Genomic DNA, 17,439 nt, shown 5'->3' with positions numbered 1-17,439 from the left:
ATTATGTTGGTATATGAATAAGCACCTGGCCAAGCTGGATGGCTTGTGAGGCTTGCGTGATAAAGAAGCATAGACTGGGCTGCCTCTTGTGGTGGTTGCTGCTGCGGGCTTCAGTGTTCAGGTGCGTATGTAATTTCCCAGTGTTTGGTAGGACAGGGCAGGCAGTTTAGCTGGTTTTCTGAAGACAGCTGAATTATAAGACCAAGCGTTTAATTTATAACAAGCAATACAAGTGTGCAGGCCAGTTAGCCCATACGTGTATATAAATCAGGTAAACAGTAACAGAACAATACAGAATTGTGTTCATTGTGACTACTTTTAAAAACAAACATATTTCTGCTTGTGCCTGTCACACCTATTACCGAGCATGGAGCAAACATGCCGAAATCACAGTATCAGGTTAGAAATCTAATAGTAAGGGAGGGAGAAAGCAGAATGATGAGAGGCAGCTGCTGCTGCCGCCGCTGCCCGGATTGGCAGCCTATTTATAATCGGGCAGGCTGGTAGCTGGATTACTGTGCTTGGCTCTGACACATCAGATACCAGCGATGATGGCTTGTATATGTACGCTAAGCATTTTAGATTTTAAAGCAATGCAGGTTTTTCACCTGGTAAAGAAATTAAATAAATGGACCAAACCAAATCCTCAGTATTTTAAGTACTTTTGAATGGTGCAATACTTTTGTATCAGGAAACTATTCTTAACAGCTCGGTACAGAATTTTTGCATGAATCAAACATGGTAAAGTAGGAGGGCTTGTTTTACATGTTCTGAGTACCATCTGAAACGGTTGTGTCACGTGAGATGGAGCATCGCACAAGTTTTGTCTGTGTAGGTGAGTCTGTAACAGTTACCAGCCTGTTTTATGGTGTTTTTTTTTTTTGTTTGTTTGTTTTTTAATTGACATTTAAATGCATGCTGTGGTATTACCTTAAACTTGAATTCAGCTTCTCAACTATTAGGGCAATTCTATTTGTAAGCCACATGTGGAAGTATAAGGGCAGGCGTCCGTTCCACCTGGCTACATTGGCTTGCTGTCGGAGTTAAATTTAGGGGTGCAGAGCCCAGGTGGCCAGTTTTGCTGCTCAGACTCTACTGCAGGACTTCCACCACTTGGTTTGATTCCAGGTAGGGGTCAGCTCCCTGAAACCTCTCACCCTTCCTAGTACCCTCACCGCTCCGTAACTCTGGCAAACTTCAGAAACCTTAAAGAAAACTTAAAATTTTGCATTAGCAATTGTTTTACGGTAAGATTATTCTGAGCAGGCCAGTGCACAACTTCATCTTGACCTGATCTGCTGTTTGGCAAACTCCTGACAAGCAGATAGGTGAAATGTTTTTTGCGTATTGAGATAGTGTAGTTAGCTTGCTTTCTTTTTCAAAATGGGCTACGAGATTGTAATTGATCGAATACCTTAAACCATGAGAAAAATTAGATTTTCTGTCTTTTGGGGAAGAAGAGGGAAAAACAAAGTGATAGGAGGAGTCTTTTCTTTACATAATGATGTCCTTCTTACCTAAATAAATATGAATGTAAATTCTTCACCATGGTATCACAAGTTACCATGTGGTTGTGAGTTCTAAAACCTATTTATTAAACAAAATTAATTTATTTCCATTTTATTTTTTTTACTCTCCATTTTTTGTAATATTCCTTTGCTCTTGAATTTTTAAAAGGAGTAAGAGGACTACTTAGCTTTCTCTGTAGCATTAATTCACTCACTTTGCCAATTATATAATCCTTTTTTTTTTCCCTCACATGAAAATCTTTCTAAGCCTTTGATTCATTTGTATTGTCTATGACTGAATTAATAATATTTTGGTTGTTTCTGATGGCGGAATTAGGGAAAATGCAAATTCAGGCTCCTAGACCCACTGTTAATTTATATAATGACATATCATTTGTATATTAAACCTTTTTCTTAATGATTTTTTCACATTGTGTAAAACTGAGCATCTGAAAGAAATATTCAGGATTTTTATTTTCAAATATATTTATTGTTTGATTTTGCTATGTCATTGCTGACTGGATTGTCTGGGGGAAGCACTCAAAGTGCCTTATATTGAGGTAAAGCTGGCTCACTTGTAATTTCTAGGGTTTCATTTCATGTCTTTAAGGTAGTTATAAAGTTTACATTTTAATATGCTGATGAATATAAAATGTCAGTTTCTGTCAGTTGCTGAAGACCTTCAGTTTAAAATTCCTTCATACTTACTAGGTGTTTTATATATATTCCCAGTGAGTATTTATCCTGTAACTTTATCACTTGATTCCAGCACCATTTCTTTGGCTTCCCAGTTATCATACTATTTTATATGAAAAATAAAGTTATAGCTATACATACATCTCCTGTGGTGAAGACCTGATACAAAGAAGTCTTTTTGTTTCCTCTGCAAATTTTTGACCTTCCTTTTGTTTCTTTATTCTCCAGCAGGCTCTGGTGGCTTCCTGCTTTGATGCATTTAAAGACTGCCGTGGTGGTGGTGTTAGAGCTCTGTTATTTGCTGTTCAGATTTCCTCTCATGTCTCCTTATTTCCATCTTTCATTTCACCTGTCATAATTGATACTTCCTGCTATTGGTTTGCTATGGGTGAATTTCCATCGTTAGAAGGATACGTGTTTGTCTCTAATAACCTCTTAAATCACACCATTAATGAAATTGGGTTATTTCTCGCCTTTTTTTTTTTTTTGGCTTCCTGTTCTGTATGTGGTTTTTTTCTGGTCGTTTTACGCTTTCTGTGAGTCTCTTCCATTTGGTAGGAAGCTTTCTGCTAAGTACAGGGATTTTAGTTTCCCTGCGTTATTTATAAAGCCTTACAACCCATGTCATTTTTCTGAAGTATTAAGTTAAGTTAGTGTTCAGAATTTCAGGTGTAGCAGTGTCTGCCCTTTCCCAAATTCTCTCCTGCTTTGTTGCTGGATCCTGTACAGCCCGTGGGCTGTATTTCCACACGTTTGTGTGGACATGTCCGGTGAGGTACACTGGGTGCTTGTAGGAGCTTCCAAGCATAATCGGAGAAACCAGCAGAGCTTGTGAACTGAGCCGGGGGTGTAGTTCAGGATTTCGTCCTCCCCTTTTGAAACCCAAGGTGATCCGGTGCAGACAGCTGTGGTAATGCTTTTAGGTTTTTGGCTTAGACTCAAAGGGAGCGCTCTCCATTGGAGCATCCCCGGCAGGACAATGAGGTACCACGGCCTTCCCAAGTCTGGCTTCCTGTGCTCTTCCCTTTTCCTTCATGCTTCAGTGATCACCACCTTGTGTCCCTCTTCTGCTACTGCACGATCTTTTCTCGTTGGGTTTTGTGGCACTGGAATGACTCTCTTCCAGCCTAGGAACAAAGACCAGCCCAGCTTTGGATCTGTACAAGTATCTTTCATTTGCGTGTGCTCACGCATGTCAAATCCAGGTTGAAATACATTTCCTCTCACTGCTCCACAGTTAGCACCACCAGAGAAGTATTTTTTTTCTGTTTTCAGGAATTTCTTGTTTGCAGGGGTGAGATTCAATAGTCTGTCTCAGCAAAAGTGCTGACCCAAAGCAATATCATGAGGCTTTATTCCAAAAAATCACAATGTAAGTGTCAGGTGTCAGCTGAGATCAGTTTTAGTCACTGGTTAGGAATCCTGTTGAAAAAAATGGCCATGTCCTCAGAGGAACTGAAGCCAAATTAAGAGCAACAATGTACTGGTAGGAGGTTGGTTAACTTCAACTGATCTGGCATAGCACATAGGGTCCATTTTCCTGCCGTGAATAACCAGAATAGCCAAAGGAGACAATGATAGTCCTTATTCTTCTGTACAGCAGAAATCCATGCATGAAGGTGTCCTCTCCGTGCAGGTTTGGAGCCACCTTTGTCCTGCTTCATGTCACAACAAAAGCAGAAGTGCACCCGATTGCCCTAATGCAGAAGGAAGTGGCATTGACTGAGAGTATAATTCTTAATTCTGGCTAATATTAAATACGAATATCTGTGTGTCTGAAGAACTAACATGCGTTCTTAGTTGAAAGTTAGAATTATAAAAACGTAGCTGAGATCGTGGGCTAGAAGCTGTAACAGGAAAATTGAGAAACAAGAACTGGCTAATCTTGCTGCAGAACTGGATGCTCGTTTCATTACTTGTGGGGAATAATGTAACAAAAGTTAAAATACAATAAACATGCTGCCCTAGACTGTCAAATGTCTAATGTTATAATCCTGAAGAAAGCTGGTTTTCACACGCACAGAGCCCCATCTGCTTTTATTGATTTTAGTGCCTTTAAAATAGTCTTTTTTTTTCCTTAGGACCTGACTCTTGCATTTGGGGGATCTACACTTGCTTTTCAATTTATTTTTTTTTGGAATTAATCTCTCCTTTTCAGTTTTCCCATATGCGAAGTTAAAGAATAATGAACATTTACTCCCTACGAACATTACAAGGTTATTGTGAAGATTAATTATGCTTGTAAACATTATATAAAGCCTGCATGTTGCCAGCAGTATTACTGTGTTTTATTAGGTATTTCCATAGTTCATCCTATAGGTAAATATTCAGTGATGAGTAGTTAGCAGTTGATAGTTTGAAAAAGAAGAAAAAATATTGTTAATTTTAATTCCTCCTTCTTTTTTTAAATGCACCTACTTAAAATTATTGGAAATCAATGTCATGCCCTGTTTCAATTTGAATAATTCGAATTTTAATAAAGATAATGTTAAAAAATACAAGGTTGTTTCTGACATTTTAAAGAAACTCAAATGAACAACCTCATGGAAATCACTTGGTGCACTGCTGGAATTAGTGCATATGTGTTAAATTGAATTATGGCAGTAGTAGTCCCCTTCTGCAGGTAAAAAGCATATTTCTTCATTTATGCTTATTCAGTTAATTTAGGTTTATAATTACTTCATAAAGAGCTGAAAAACAGTAGAGAAACTGTTTTCTGTCTTAATCTGTAAGTAAAAAGCAGCTGAAGAAGGATGAGATCTACTAATTCTAAATATTGAAGGACATGTTCACTAAAAACAGTTCAGATTTGTCTTATCAGGGGGCCCTGCTCTGTTTAATGTCTGTTTTAAATGCAAATCATGCTTCGACACCCTTCCATTTGCCCCTCAGATATACAGAACATTAAATGTATTTATTCTGTTCTTCTTTAAAATACAAAAATAGTGTTCTGGTACAAAAATATTTATATTTATGTTGGTACAAATTATTGTTAAGGGAGTAAAATAATAAAATCTATTAAAATGAAATAATAATTTTCTAACATAGTATTCTATATATGAAAAATTTGAATGAATGTTTAGGTGTATTTTACTTTAAAATTATATTGATCAGAGCTACTTGCTGGTTAGCAAAAACAGGTAAAAATTTTAGAGACTTTTTATTACATTGTTTTATAGATTCAGTGCCAATGAGAACAGCTTCTTGCCAAAAAGTTAAATACAAATTCACAAAAAGATTAAATCCCAGCTGTTTAAATGAAGATTTTCCTGTTGGCTTACATAAGTAATGACTAATTTCAGGGATTTTAAACAAAGCTCACTAACTTCCCCGTGAGCCCTGATAGATAAAACGTACCCTTAGATTTTAATGCATTTAACTCTCTTGCTAACGTAGGGGTGCCTGTAGATCTTTGTGTTAGGAGTCACGGGGTGCATCAGCAATGTGTTGAGCCTTTCTCTTTGTGTCCGCACGCCCTGTTTTGTTTATAATGTCACTAGTGGATGTTCGCTTCTTTATCTGAATACCTGGAGAGAGGGGTATGTTAGAAGCAAAGGTCAACAGCATCATGCTTTTGCTGCAGCATTGTAGGTAGCAGTTTCCTGTTACTATTCAGCTGGTTGTTAGATTACCTCCTTTCCTTCCCCGCACCACGTGTGTGTTTTATTCAAGGCACAGTTGAATCAGCAGGGCTGGAGAAAAGAGTAGCCTCCAGAAAGGTTAAATTCATCAGTAATGTAATACTGTATAATAGCAGCATGCAACCACAGCCTTGCTGTCAGCATCCAGATGTGTGACTCCGTATTTGAATTAAACTGGGCTGATAGTTGATGTTTTGTTGTTTGATTTTCAAGAGGATGCTTGTACAGCGAGTGATGTCTTTAGTGAATGAATCTGTCATTTCAATACGTTTGACAGTTTTTTGTATTTTTTTTAATGGATGGACTTTAATGAAGGACTTGTGGGGGCTCAGTGTGAATTAGAATTTTGCATTTTAGTCACAACATGGTTTTGTCACACCTGTTTGTGTATGATACCCTAATTAGCATTCAGTTGATTTCATTTTGATGTAACTTGATTTGAAGCTGAAGTCCTGAGCTCATCAGAAAGAGCTTCTAGTGGTAAATGAGAATGCTGACACTACAAATGCTTTACAACGCTGTAGAAAACATGAAAAGTAGCTTTTCTCTTTATAAACAAAGTTAAAGCAAAGGCCAGCTGTTTAAAAATGAGAAATTGCAGACCCCTTGACAGTATAATGTGTGTCTCATAGTCTTCACACCATGGAAATGTGTTAATTTTTAATCATTAAGGATGTAGTTGCTACCTTGTGAAGAACTTTGAAAACTATTACTTCTAGAAAATGTACGGTGTTGGTGCATCCCAGGTGAAACTTCAGAAACTGTCACAATACCCATTGCTAGATTTTCAAAACATCTTTACATCCCTCGAGGAGTGGACTTACAAATAGGAAATCCTGGCCTCTGCATTCTTCTAAAAATCTAGTTTTGAATTATTGTGTACTCTCCCCGTTCTTCAGGAGCTTTAACTGAGATCTTACATGAGCGTTTGCTGCGGATACAGGTGATACACGTTAGCTCTGCCGATGTCATGAAAAGCCTCGTTACTTTTACTTGGCGGTGACTTGCGCCGAGCTCCGGTGCTGCAATTTGTCATCTCTGCAAGAAGCTGGCTTGGATGCCTGCGGGCTATTTGAGAAGAAGGAAAGGAAAGCGTTACGTTGTCCTGCCATCGTGCATTCGGTTACTGTTCACAGTACTTCCATACTGGCTGCCTGAAGTTACAGGGAGCATCTACATACGTAGACAAACATCATCATCGTTGTTTGGGGAATTGTAGTCACCTGTGGTGCAACTGAAGTGGTGGTGCAGGTTGTCCTCTCTCTAACAGCAGCTAGGACCAGGGGACACTGATCATTTGAGCTGGTAGCAGCACTGTGTTGACCACACAGCAGAACCCTTGAGGTTACAGTTTTGTGCAGTGTTGGAGTGTGTTTCAGAATTCAAAACCTGCAATAATTGTATTATAAATTTTTTTAAAAGGCAGCATGTGGAGTTTTTCTAATCTACATATGCATTTGGTAGCTCAGTAGTTGATCTAGCTTGACAAACTAGTTCTAGGAGAGGTTCAAAAAAGATGGATGTATGTGATGTACTTTTGAGAAGAAGTTTTGTACAGAATGAGAACTGTTATGAGCCACCCTGGTTCAGTCAGCCACCCCTTACAGACAGGCCTCATGATTTTACTGCTGGCTTCTTAATGCTGCTGCTTGTGCTTTGGATTCCTACTCTTGGAAAGAAGGTTTTTGGAGGGAGGAAGCGACTGTTGGTGGCATGTGTTATGTGAGTGCTCAGTGTGTCTGTTACAGGCAAAATGCAAATGTGAAAGCCTGACGGACACATCTGATAGTATTTATTTGCTGGAAGCTTTTTTGTTTGTTTGTTTGCTTGTGTTTTTTGTAGCATTTTTTCTTTTCCTTAAGAAATGGGGAAAAAAATTGAAGTAGGGTATAGTTACACCCAGATAACAACCTCGATTTTGGTTTTCTGGGGCAACTGAGAGCAGAAAAGGTTTTTAAGGAAAAAGGCTGTGAGACTTACTTGAACAGCTTTAAACAATCCAGTGCTTCACGTATTGCTCTGTGGTCATCTCCTGCCTGTAGTTCATAGAAAGCAGGCTTTGCAGACCAGGATTTCTGAGTTGGGATGTTAGAGGAGAACCCAGTTCTCCTTGGTACACTCTGTACACATTTTTTTCATTACTTTATATGCAGTGTTTCAAGAGGAAAGTAAAATAAACATGCCAGAAATATTTGATACAGAAGTTAATAAATGAATCCAAACAAGACCTAGGAGTAATATTGACTTAATCAGTTCTTCTAACGAAGCAGCTAGAACCTGAAGGTAACGTGCAGCATTTACAGAGGCTCAGGACCCAGTCCTCCTGCTAAACCAAAAGCTGGCAGAAGCCCCTGCACAGCAGCTGGGTGTCAGCGTGTCCCCAGGGCATCGTGCCGAGCTTCGCTTGCTCTCAGGGAGAAGATGCAGCAGCAGCTGAATGATGCCAGAAGGTGGAACTTGGCGGTTTGTGCGCAGTGGAGTGGGAGAGGGGGGGGTCCCAATGAGGCAGCCTGTATGGGAGTGCTTTGTGTGTAGGGTATCTGATGGTTTCAACTGGAAAGTTGAAATAAACAGATGCTGGTGCAGGACCAGGCTTCTCTCATGGGAACTGCCTCCTCTTCCACGCACCCTCTTGCTTTCTCTCTCTGTCTCCGTGAATCTTGGCTTCTTTTCTACGTTGTGGCTAAGAAGGGGAGATGCGAAGTGTCTCTGGCCCAACTTCACATGTAACTGGCCGCTTAGGAAGCTCTTGGGAAAAGGAGATGAACTTGTGTATTATCTCAAGCTGAAAAGGGAAATGAATGTCATCTGTCACTTTTTGGACAAGTATTCCAACCACAAGGACATGTGCACTCAAGCACTGCCGCAGTAATGTGGGTAGATGCCTAAATCTGCAAAACAAATGGGATTTCAGGCATTCTTTCAGTTACAGGCTTTCTGTGGCAGAATTTGTCTTTTCCCTTACTCTAGGCGGTGTAAATGTCTTTCTTGTTAGCTCTCCCTGAGCTCTGCATAAGGTATGGAGGTACCTCATTATGGTCGCTTGGGTCTGTGTGCATGCAGCCAGGACGATGCATTAGGTGCAGCTGAACTGCACCAGCCAGTACGAAAAAAAAAAAAAAAGATTAAAAAGCTAAGAACAAAATATTGGTAAACTGCCACTGCTTTTCTGCTTCTCAGAAGTGTAGAAAGTAAGGGCTGAAAAGCTCTTTTGTACAGTATCATTACTGTATTACTGAGTGTGAATTGAGGAAAGTGAATTTACAAGAAGTAACTTCCTTTTTCAAATTAAATGCTTTATTTTATTTAACAGTTGTGGGTAGTGTATCGCTCCTGTTTTATTTCCTTTAAAATTACTAGCTTCCAGGAAGATTCCAGGTAAAGTTAATATTAATGAATAATTTTAAAAGAAAAAATTTAATTATTAATAACACCTCAGAAAGTCAGTTATGCACTGGAACAAAAACAGCAGCTTCCTGAAACAAGATGGGGTAAGGTTCTTCAATCAGTGCTTTCTAACAGTATCCAGGAAAACGATTTAGCAGAGCATTATGCTCAACATCTGGCTCTCTCATTTTTAAAACACTGATTCTCTGTGCTTTCTTAAAAAAAGCTCCTGTTTTGAGCAGAGAGATGTCCTTGACTGAAGATGAGACAGAAAAATTGTTACATTTCTATTTGATTCCACGTGTTCTGATACTTCTTTTAATTACTACAATCTTATTTTTAGTTGTGTTCATCCTTGCACTTTCCTTATTTAAGCTTCCTTTTCACGTGATTCTAATTTTATCTAGATGTTTTTGTAGCATATTCCTCTTCAAGTGGTCAAACCCAAATTGAAGAAAAAAAAAGTTTAATAATCGTTTCAATCTTTGTGCATTCACCAATTTCAGTTTAGCTCAGCTCTTCCAACTGTTAAAGGCTTATTTTTGCTTATTAATGTAAACAGCCAGAAGACCTAGTTAAAATTAAAGTCTTAGCATATTAAACAATTGTACAGACAGGTTTTTTGTCTGTTTTTTTTTTTTTTTTCTTCTGAAATGTGCAACTCTCAGGATAGAGGAAAGGAGGATTTTTCCAAGTCTGTGGATTCATTTAACTGGTCTTTTATAAAGTTTGGGGGCAGCGGATTCATCTCAGAACTGTGAAGTTTAGAAAAATCAATTTCTTGTTCTCTACAGTGCTGAAGTTTCTGCTGACCCAGCAGCCCCTTGGGCTTCTGCTCCCCGAGAGCTGCTGGGACAGCGCAGGGCGGCTTGTCTCAGCCTCCACACTGTGCGTGCGACATACGGTGTGTGGGACATAATCAAAATACATGAGAAGTGACTGAAATTTCCAACACCTGTCTTCTGTTCTATGTCCTTATAATTTCAATTATGGTATTTTTTTCAATGATGCTTTTTGGAAGAAAATATTCACATGAATTAAATTAGATATTTTTGAAAGAAAACTTGTTGGAAAAAAAAAGAAACAGATTTTGCTATTGGCTACCATAACAAATGCGCTACTTTCAGTCCTAATGCAAGGAGATTACGTGAAGGTTTGAAACAAGGACCTTTCATTAGCTCTCAGCACAGCTCTCTCTTGACTGAGTTAATGGGATAGTGGGAGAAGTAACAAAAGCAATTTGTCGGTATTTTTGCCAAAAACACAGCTATTTTTAAAGGAACACTTGAGTGTGCATTGGATTTCCTGGAATCACATCCTGTTTTGAGGAGAGGCACCTGACTAGCATCAAATATATGGATTTGACATGTTGTCTAAAGGGCTGGAATGGGTAAGTCTTTTTTCTGTTGTATTAGAACCGTGTTTCTTGTCTGATTTTGCAGAAATACCTTTGTGTGATCTATTTTAATGTATTTATCAGGCAAAAGGAATAATTTGTCACCCTTACAGGTTGAGTGGTTTGTGACCAGATTCAGCAATAAACCATTAGAAGTGAGCAAAAACGTGAATAGCAGGAAGCGTTTCTTGCCTTATAGTTCACTGCACCTTCCTTAAGGCCATGTATTTTGTCAAACACCCTTTTTCTTAACTTCTGCTTAGCAGAGATGTGTGTCAAGGAGATTGATTGACTCAGGCTGTGAAACACTGAAATCGGTGATGCTCGAGAGGTCTGGAATACCTGTCGGACAGCTGGTACGGGTACACAGCTCAGAACGGTGCCTGTTGAAGGCCTGGCTGCCGGGCCAGTGGTAAAGGAGCTGCTGGTTTGGCATGTGAAAATCTTTTTGTGCACATGTATGTGGCTAGACAGATTGTTTTTAGGAGCATGCGTAAATTAATATTTGTTTCCAGGCATCTAGGAATTTGTATGTAGTGTAGACTAAGAGTAATGCTAGCTTACACACTTTCCTTTTATGTGTGTACATATGCAGATATTTTATGAAATGTGTGTGAGAGTCTGATTAATTTACAGCCATGTTGTTGTATCATTGCAGTGATTTGGGGCCACGTTCCTGTTTTTTTACATTTGTTGACGATAATGAGGTTACACCAGCAGCTAACTCAGCTGTTAACCTTCTCTTCAGGCCCAGAAGATCCACAAAATAGTGAGCTTCTCATGACTAGGGCTGTATCTTAGTTGTAACCTTGTAAAGAGTAATTGGAAGAATGGGGATGGCACAACACAAGTAGTGCTGCTCTCTCCCCCTCACCCCTTCAAGTCTGTCAGTTGTAATACAGTAATAACTTTTGTCCTGTTTTGGGCGCTCATAGCACAGTGAAAGGAGAGAGAATATGGATTAATCACACAGGGGCAGAGACCGGTGGGGAGAAGGAAGAAAGAGGCAGGACATAGCAATGGGTAGAACTGTGATTATGCTCAAACAGCGAATGGCTTCTCTGGTTCAGCCACCTGCCGGCCGCCGAGCTCCGGGCAGCAGCAGGCCCCGGGCCTGCCGGCGGGGGGCACCGAGCCCGGCTGCTTCCAGCTGCCCCCGGCCGGCCGGGACCCGCCTCGCTGGGCCGGCCGGGCCCGCTGCGGCTGCCTCGGGATGGCGGCACCGCCAGGGGGCGGCCGCTCCCGAACGGCCCGGCCCGGCCCGGCCCGGCCCGGCCTGGCCCGGAGCGCCCCCCGGTACCACCAGGCCCGGCCCGGCCCGGCCCGGCGTATACGTGAGGCGTCTGGCAGGGCCCGTGGTTTTTAGTTCTTTGCCCAGAGCTGCTGGGCTAGCTCACTGCTGCGGGTTTAGAAATATATATGTATATATAATATATGTATTCTTTCATCAGTTTCAGCTCATTTTAAAACGCACAAAACTTTGTGCAAGCCATTGGTTTGGTTGTTTGTTTTAATACAGACAAACCTATTTATGTGCATGAAGTTACTTCTCCATGTTGAGACCACTTGTTGGGGATGTCAGGGCGCCTCCTACTAAAACAACTTCCATGTTCTGGTAAAGTAATTTTTGGTCTGATCATACAAACACACTTGATGAGGGCAAATTCTTCCAGAGGCACGGAACAGCTAGTGCTTTGAACAGCGTGAGCTTATCTGTACTGCTTGTTTTACACTGACAGTTAGCATTCAGCTTTCTTGAGGTCTGTTCTGACCCTAATTAATCAAAAATGAACACAGAAACATCTACAGAGGAAAGCTTTTTGAGAATGTATGTGTTTGCTGTACACATATACATAGTATAACAGAGGAGATTTGGAAGCAAAAACACAAAACCAGAGAACAATAAGCAGAAGAGTTTGGTGCTGTAGTTGGGTTTTGAACAAAATAGAGCAGCAAAAATATTTAGTTGTCTTACAAAGGTACTTACTCAGTGTTGCCAAGACTTCACATAACTGAAAACATGAGCGTCAATTTGGTATCTCTGAAACATGTCAAGTCCAAAAGAAGGATACATTTTACAGATGCAGCCACTTAAATATTTGGACGTGGAAAGGCTTACTTTTAACTGGTTTTGGTTCTATAAATTTTAATATCTTTGCTTTCTCTCTTTTTGTAAACAGCCAGATAGAAGCAGGAAAGTTGTCTGTTTTTCATCAACTTCATCCTATTCTGTTCAGCAAACTTTGATGTATTTTATAGGTTTTTTTTTTTACTTGATGTGAATTTTGCAGAGGTCTTATTTACTTTATTGTTTGTGCATCTCTAAGACTGATAATACTGGCTCACTTCTAAAATTATCATTTACCAGCTGTTAAAAACACGCTTCTTTAGTTTCCTGTGCAGCCAATTTTCTGTATTATAGTACAGTCGTAAAGTCAAGAAGACAAAAATGTTGTAAGTATGGTGATCCTTGTAGGATTTTTTTTTTTAGTCTTGTAGTCTTTAACAATAATGGAGAGATGACCTGCTTCTTGAAAGTTTTTTCCCCTAAAAGTGTCAGTGATGGCTTAGACTCAATGTTATATGAGTAACATTAGAAATTTTAACACAGGTTTCCAATGGTGCCCTTGCAGAGAATTCAGTTCAACAAAACCCAGTGCTTGGTCTTCTCTGATGATGAAGCTAGCCTGTAAGAATTACATGTAAATACATTAGTATTAAACTGAAGTCAGTCAAAACAGTATTCAAGTTGAAAGTATTTAGCTGGATCATTTGGCAGAGCTGTTCTAGGGGGATTACCTAGACACTTTATGGGGTAACCCCTTTGTTCCTCCACTGTGTTCATAACCCAACAAGAGAGATGCATAAACATCCAGCGAGATCTGTTATGAATCATCTCACCATGACAAAGTTTGTAAGAAGTGGTAATATCTCTTTGATTCAAAGAAATGACATCCATTCAGGAACACAAGCCTTTTACAGTTGCAAAATGGAAACAGCAACTTCCAAGCTAAAAGCAGGCTGAAAATAGTCGCTCTGGGTTGTAATCGAAAACTGTCAGTCAGAGAGGAAAAGGTGGGTGGTATTTGTGAAGCAGAGTGAATGTCAGTGAGGGTAGAGGTGCTGCTTTGTATCGCCTGTGCTAGCATCAGATACGCATATGTAAGTGATCGCTACTGTAGGCAACGATGTGGAAGATGAGTGTGGTTGCTGTTTTTAATGATGGACAAATTAAGTTATATTAAACAGCAGTATATGCATCCAGGTAATGGGACAGTAAAGAGGGGTCTATAGGACTGAGGAAGGTGAGACATTCTCCCTAGGTTGTCAGCTAGGGGTTTCTAATTTCAACTGTGTAAAAAGTAGTCCAACGCGTGTCTGGGATTTGAGAAGACAGGGCACATGCCGAGCATTACTTATTCAGCCATCCATCTGTTTCTGTTGACTGTACATGGAGGCAAATGATTTATTTTTAAATTACAGTATTAGAAGAGTTGAATACCAGCCTGGGTAGGTGACTTTTGTGAAAATAACTGTGCTGTGATATGTACCTTGCTTCAGCTAAGGTGCTGAAGCAAGTATATTCCTTGCAACTTCTAAAAACAAACAAACAAAAACAGCAACAACAACAAACATTGTTCTGTGCATTTAGCCTTGATGGTATTCGGAGCATCATTCAGAGAGGATAAAATAATGTATGTTTTGATACCTGAATACCTTCTTAGTTTCAGATACTTGGGTGTCACTGAATATGATAGTTGAAATGAGCACCAGCTTTCACCAGACAGCTGTAGCACCACGTTAATAAAGATCTTTGTTGCTGAATTTCCTTAAAACTTTTGTGTTTGTTGATATTCTTTTTTTTTCTTTCTTTTTTTTTTTGTTTTTGTTGTTAAGAACAAATTCCTTGTAGGGGTCAGTAATCAGTTATGCTGTCAGAGCTGCATGTAGCTGAAAGACCCCATGGAATAGCAGATGCTGTGCAATTTGCAAGCACAACTTTCTTCAGTGCCGTATCATTGTGGAGTGGAAGTTCGTGCTTTGAAAGGTCTGGGGTATGTGGTTGGCAATAGGGTCTGTGAGAGCAATCCACTGCCATGGATACCTGTCCCAGTCTCGTATAATTACACCAAATTATGGCTCTAGTAACTTTAACCGTGTGACATCAAGCGCCTTCTTCACTGCTGTGCTGCCCTCCCTTGCAACTCACAGCTCAGCTCCTCCCTACCATTACTTCCAGTTCATTCTGTTCTTCCCATTAAGCTGATGCAGTTCTGGTAGGCATTAGCACATGGCAAGTTTTCTTTTCCATTGTGCTGTCCCTTCTCTTCCACTTTATATGACAAGCACAGGTAGTAGTTACAGGATGCGATTGTGCAGCTGTAGCTGTATAGCCCAAGTTTAAAGCAAATCATGCCCAGCTGTGTCCTTATCCACCCTTCCCCATGCTAATTAGTTACTTCCAGTTAATTCCCGCTGGCTGAGCAGAGCTGCCAGGTATTTTAATTTTTATTACAGATGTACAATTTTGGCCCTCAGATCTTCAGCCCTCAGCACTGAGCCACTCCAATGCTTCTCTTCCAATTTCTGCAGTATCTCTGGGCACACGTCAGTCCCTGGTGTGCTCTCTCTAAGGTGCTGATAAAATCGTTGCGTTATTTCCTCAGCTCCATGCTGCTGTGCTGTGTGAGGGAAGGCGCGCAGCAGGCTGCTTTTGTTCTGCCGGCAGCCTCGGCCCCGTCCTGGCCATCGGCGCCATGTGTCCTTGGTTAGGTGAGAGCCCTCCAGCTGCAGGCTGTGGTGCTGGTGGTGGAGAGGGACCGTGAAAAGAACAGGTTGGAGAGATGGGAGGAGTGCTGGGGGGCTGAAGACTGACACATGCTAACCCTGGGGTACCTCTGTCTTATTTTCCCCCCATCCTCAGCACGTCCTCTAAGCCTGTGGATCCAATGCTCCTGCCCGTCCCCAGGTGCTGGCTATAATGCTAAGTACAGGGAGAGGCTCGTACTCCAAAGGGAGGCCTGGCATCTGGGTGCGAGAAGGGTCTGTTCTCCCCCCGAAACGCTGGTTGTTCCCGGGTGAAGAGCCTGTAGTTCCAGGGCAGGCTGACCAGCCCTGTGTGAATAGTACTGCGTAGTGGTGCTGAAAAGGGCAACAATTTATGAAGAGCGAGTGTCTGCAGTTTTTAATAAAGCTTTTAAAAATATCTGCACAGACCCAGATTTTAAAGCTCCCTGTTCCAATTTTAAATGTTACAGTCCCTCTAATTTTGGATTATTTTGACTAGGCACAGCTGTTAAGCCTTTCTGTCCTCTTCTGCCTCTCCTCTCCCCAAAGAACATAAGCCTCTAAAAGTCCACGGTGATCTGTCTTACTGTGAGCCTTGCTGGCTATCACATATTTAATGAAGGCTATTAACTACCTTGTGATTAGGTTGAAAGAAAGAAAGTAACTTGAAAGAGGACAGTGACTAATACCTAGCTTGCATCGGGAGATTAAAATACACACATTTTCAAAATAGCATGCCTTAAAATACACATTTAAGAAAATCTTTAGCTTGATTTGTTATGGGAACCTCAGCTGTGTATGTCACAGCTGAAAAGCTTACAAATAGCTTTTGCGGGTTATTTCTCCAGGAAGCATTTTACTCATGTTGCCTAAACTAGCTTGCCTGCTACAGTCACCGGCCTTCCCAGAACAGTGAGTCAGTGCATAGTGGTGGCATTGCTGCCTTTGGGAAATAAGCTAAGCCCACCCTTCTAGCAACTGACCAGTTAAGTTACCAAGCACGCACATGGCATGCTTTTGCAGTTTTGCTAGCATTACTAAAATATTTCCCTATTGCTAATTTTGCTTCTTCAGTTACAATACTGGGTATTTTCTGCAAGCGAGTGGCAAAATGTGGTAGAAGACCAGAGCAGGGGTAAACAGGAGAACCCCAAGCTGTAGCACAAAATGTAACTCGTGGAGTTCAACAAGCCATGCAAAACAGTGGGATGACAAATTTGCCAGTTCCTAATGAGTTAAGTAAATTAATAAAATCATGTTATTTTTGGGACCTGTTTTTCGCTTTTGATGTCTGATGGTAATTTTCCAGCAGTCTAGTTTTAATGAAAACATTTACTCATGTAAATTAGGGTTTCAGTTTGTTTGTGTTGACATTATTATTTATTTTCGTAAAGAAGTATCCCTCCTTTCTTCACCGTCTACTTTCAGAAATCTTTTGGAATGCGCTGAGGAAATGTCATCCTTCCTTGACATTCGTGTTTTGTTTGGGTTTTTTCTTTCCTTTTAGTTTCTATGAAGTAATGTAAACTCTAGCTTAATTTGATCTGGCATCCCTGCAGTCGAACATTTGTAAGTATCTTGTATTGTGGCCCATCTGGGTTGTCATAGAAACCGGAGACCTCCATCCTCCTCCTTGTTGTTGGAAATGGCATGCAAACAGGGCATCAAAGTGACGTTTTCCGCGCACGAGCGAGAGCCCTGTGAAGAGCCGAGCAGAAAGGTTTCTAACTGGTTTTATTCCCTCGTGGCCTGTTGGAGCAGTTGTTAAGAGTACACCCTGTTTTCTCTTGAATATCTGGCAACAGGGTAATAGAAAAAACGTGAGCGTCATGAAAAAGGCAAGCTTGCGTGGTTAATCTTGTCCCCAGCTTTTTCTTTTCTCTCTTTTCTTGATGTATTTGTCTTGGATCGGGCTGCTAACTCGCAAGGAGGTGCGGAGCACGTTACTGCAAATCATCCGCGCTGCGAGTGGCTGAAAGAACCAATTATGTAGCACATGCATGGGGCTTAACGTTTCTCTCCT

At 40.7% G+C, this 17,439-nt stretch overlaps 1 protein-coding gene across 10 annotated transcripts in view; it reads left to right on the top strand.

Annotated features, from left to right (window-relative positions):
- Window positions 1–17,439, top strand: part of PHF21A (PHD finger protein 21A) — a 138,545-nt gene that overhangs the window by 72,784 nt on the left and 48,322 nt on the right. The window contains exon 1 of one of the 10 annotated variants that reach the window (XM_066997837.1): window positions 10,584–10,622. The exons of the other annotated variants lie outside the window; for them this stretch is intronic. Coding sequence (XP_066853938.1) covers window positions 10,599–10,622 — 24 coding nt within the window. The 5' untranslated portion in view covers window positions 10,584–10,598. Of the gene's footprint in view, window positions 1–10,583; window positions 10,623–17,439 lie in introns of those variants that run through there. 10 annotated transcript variants of the gene reach the window in all.

Source organism: Anser cygnoides, chromosome 5 (genome assembly GCF_040182565.1).
Source record: "Anser cygnoides isolate HZ-2024a breed goose chromosome 5, Taihu_goose_T2T_genome, whole genome shotgun sequence".
NCBI lineage: Eukaryota > Metazoa > Chordata > Aves > Anseriformes > Anatidae > Anser > Anser cygnoides.
The sequence above is the reverse complement of the archived record's forward strand: the minus strand, read 5'-3'. Positions and strand labels throughout refer to the sequence as shown.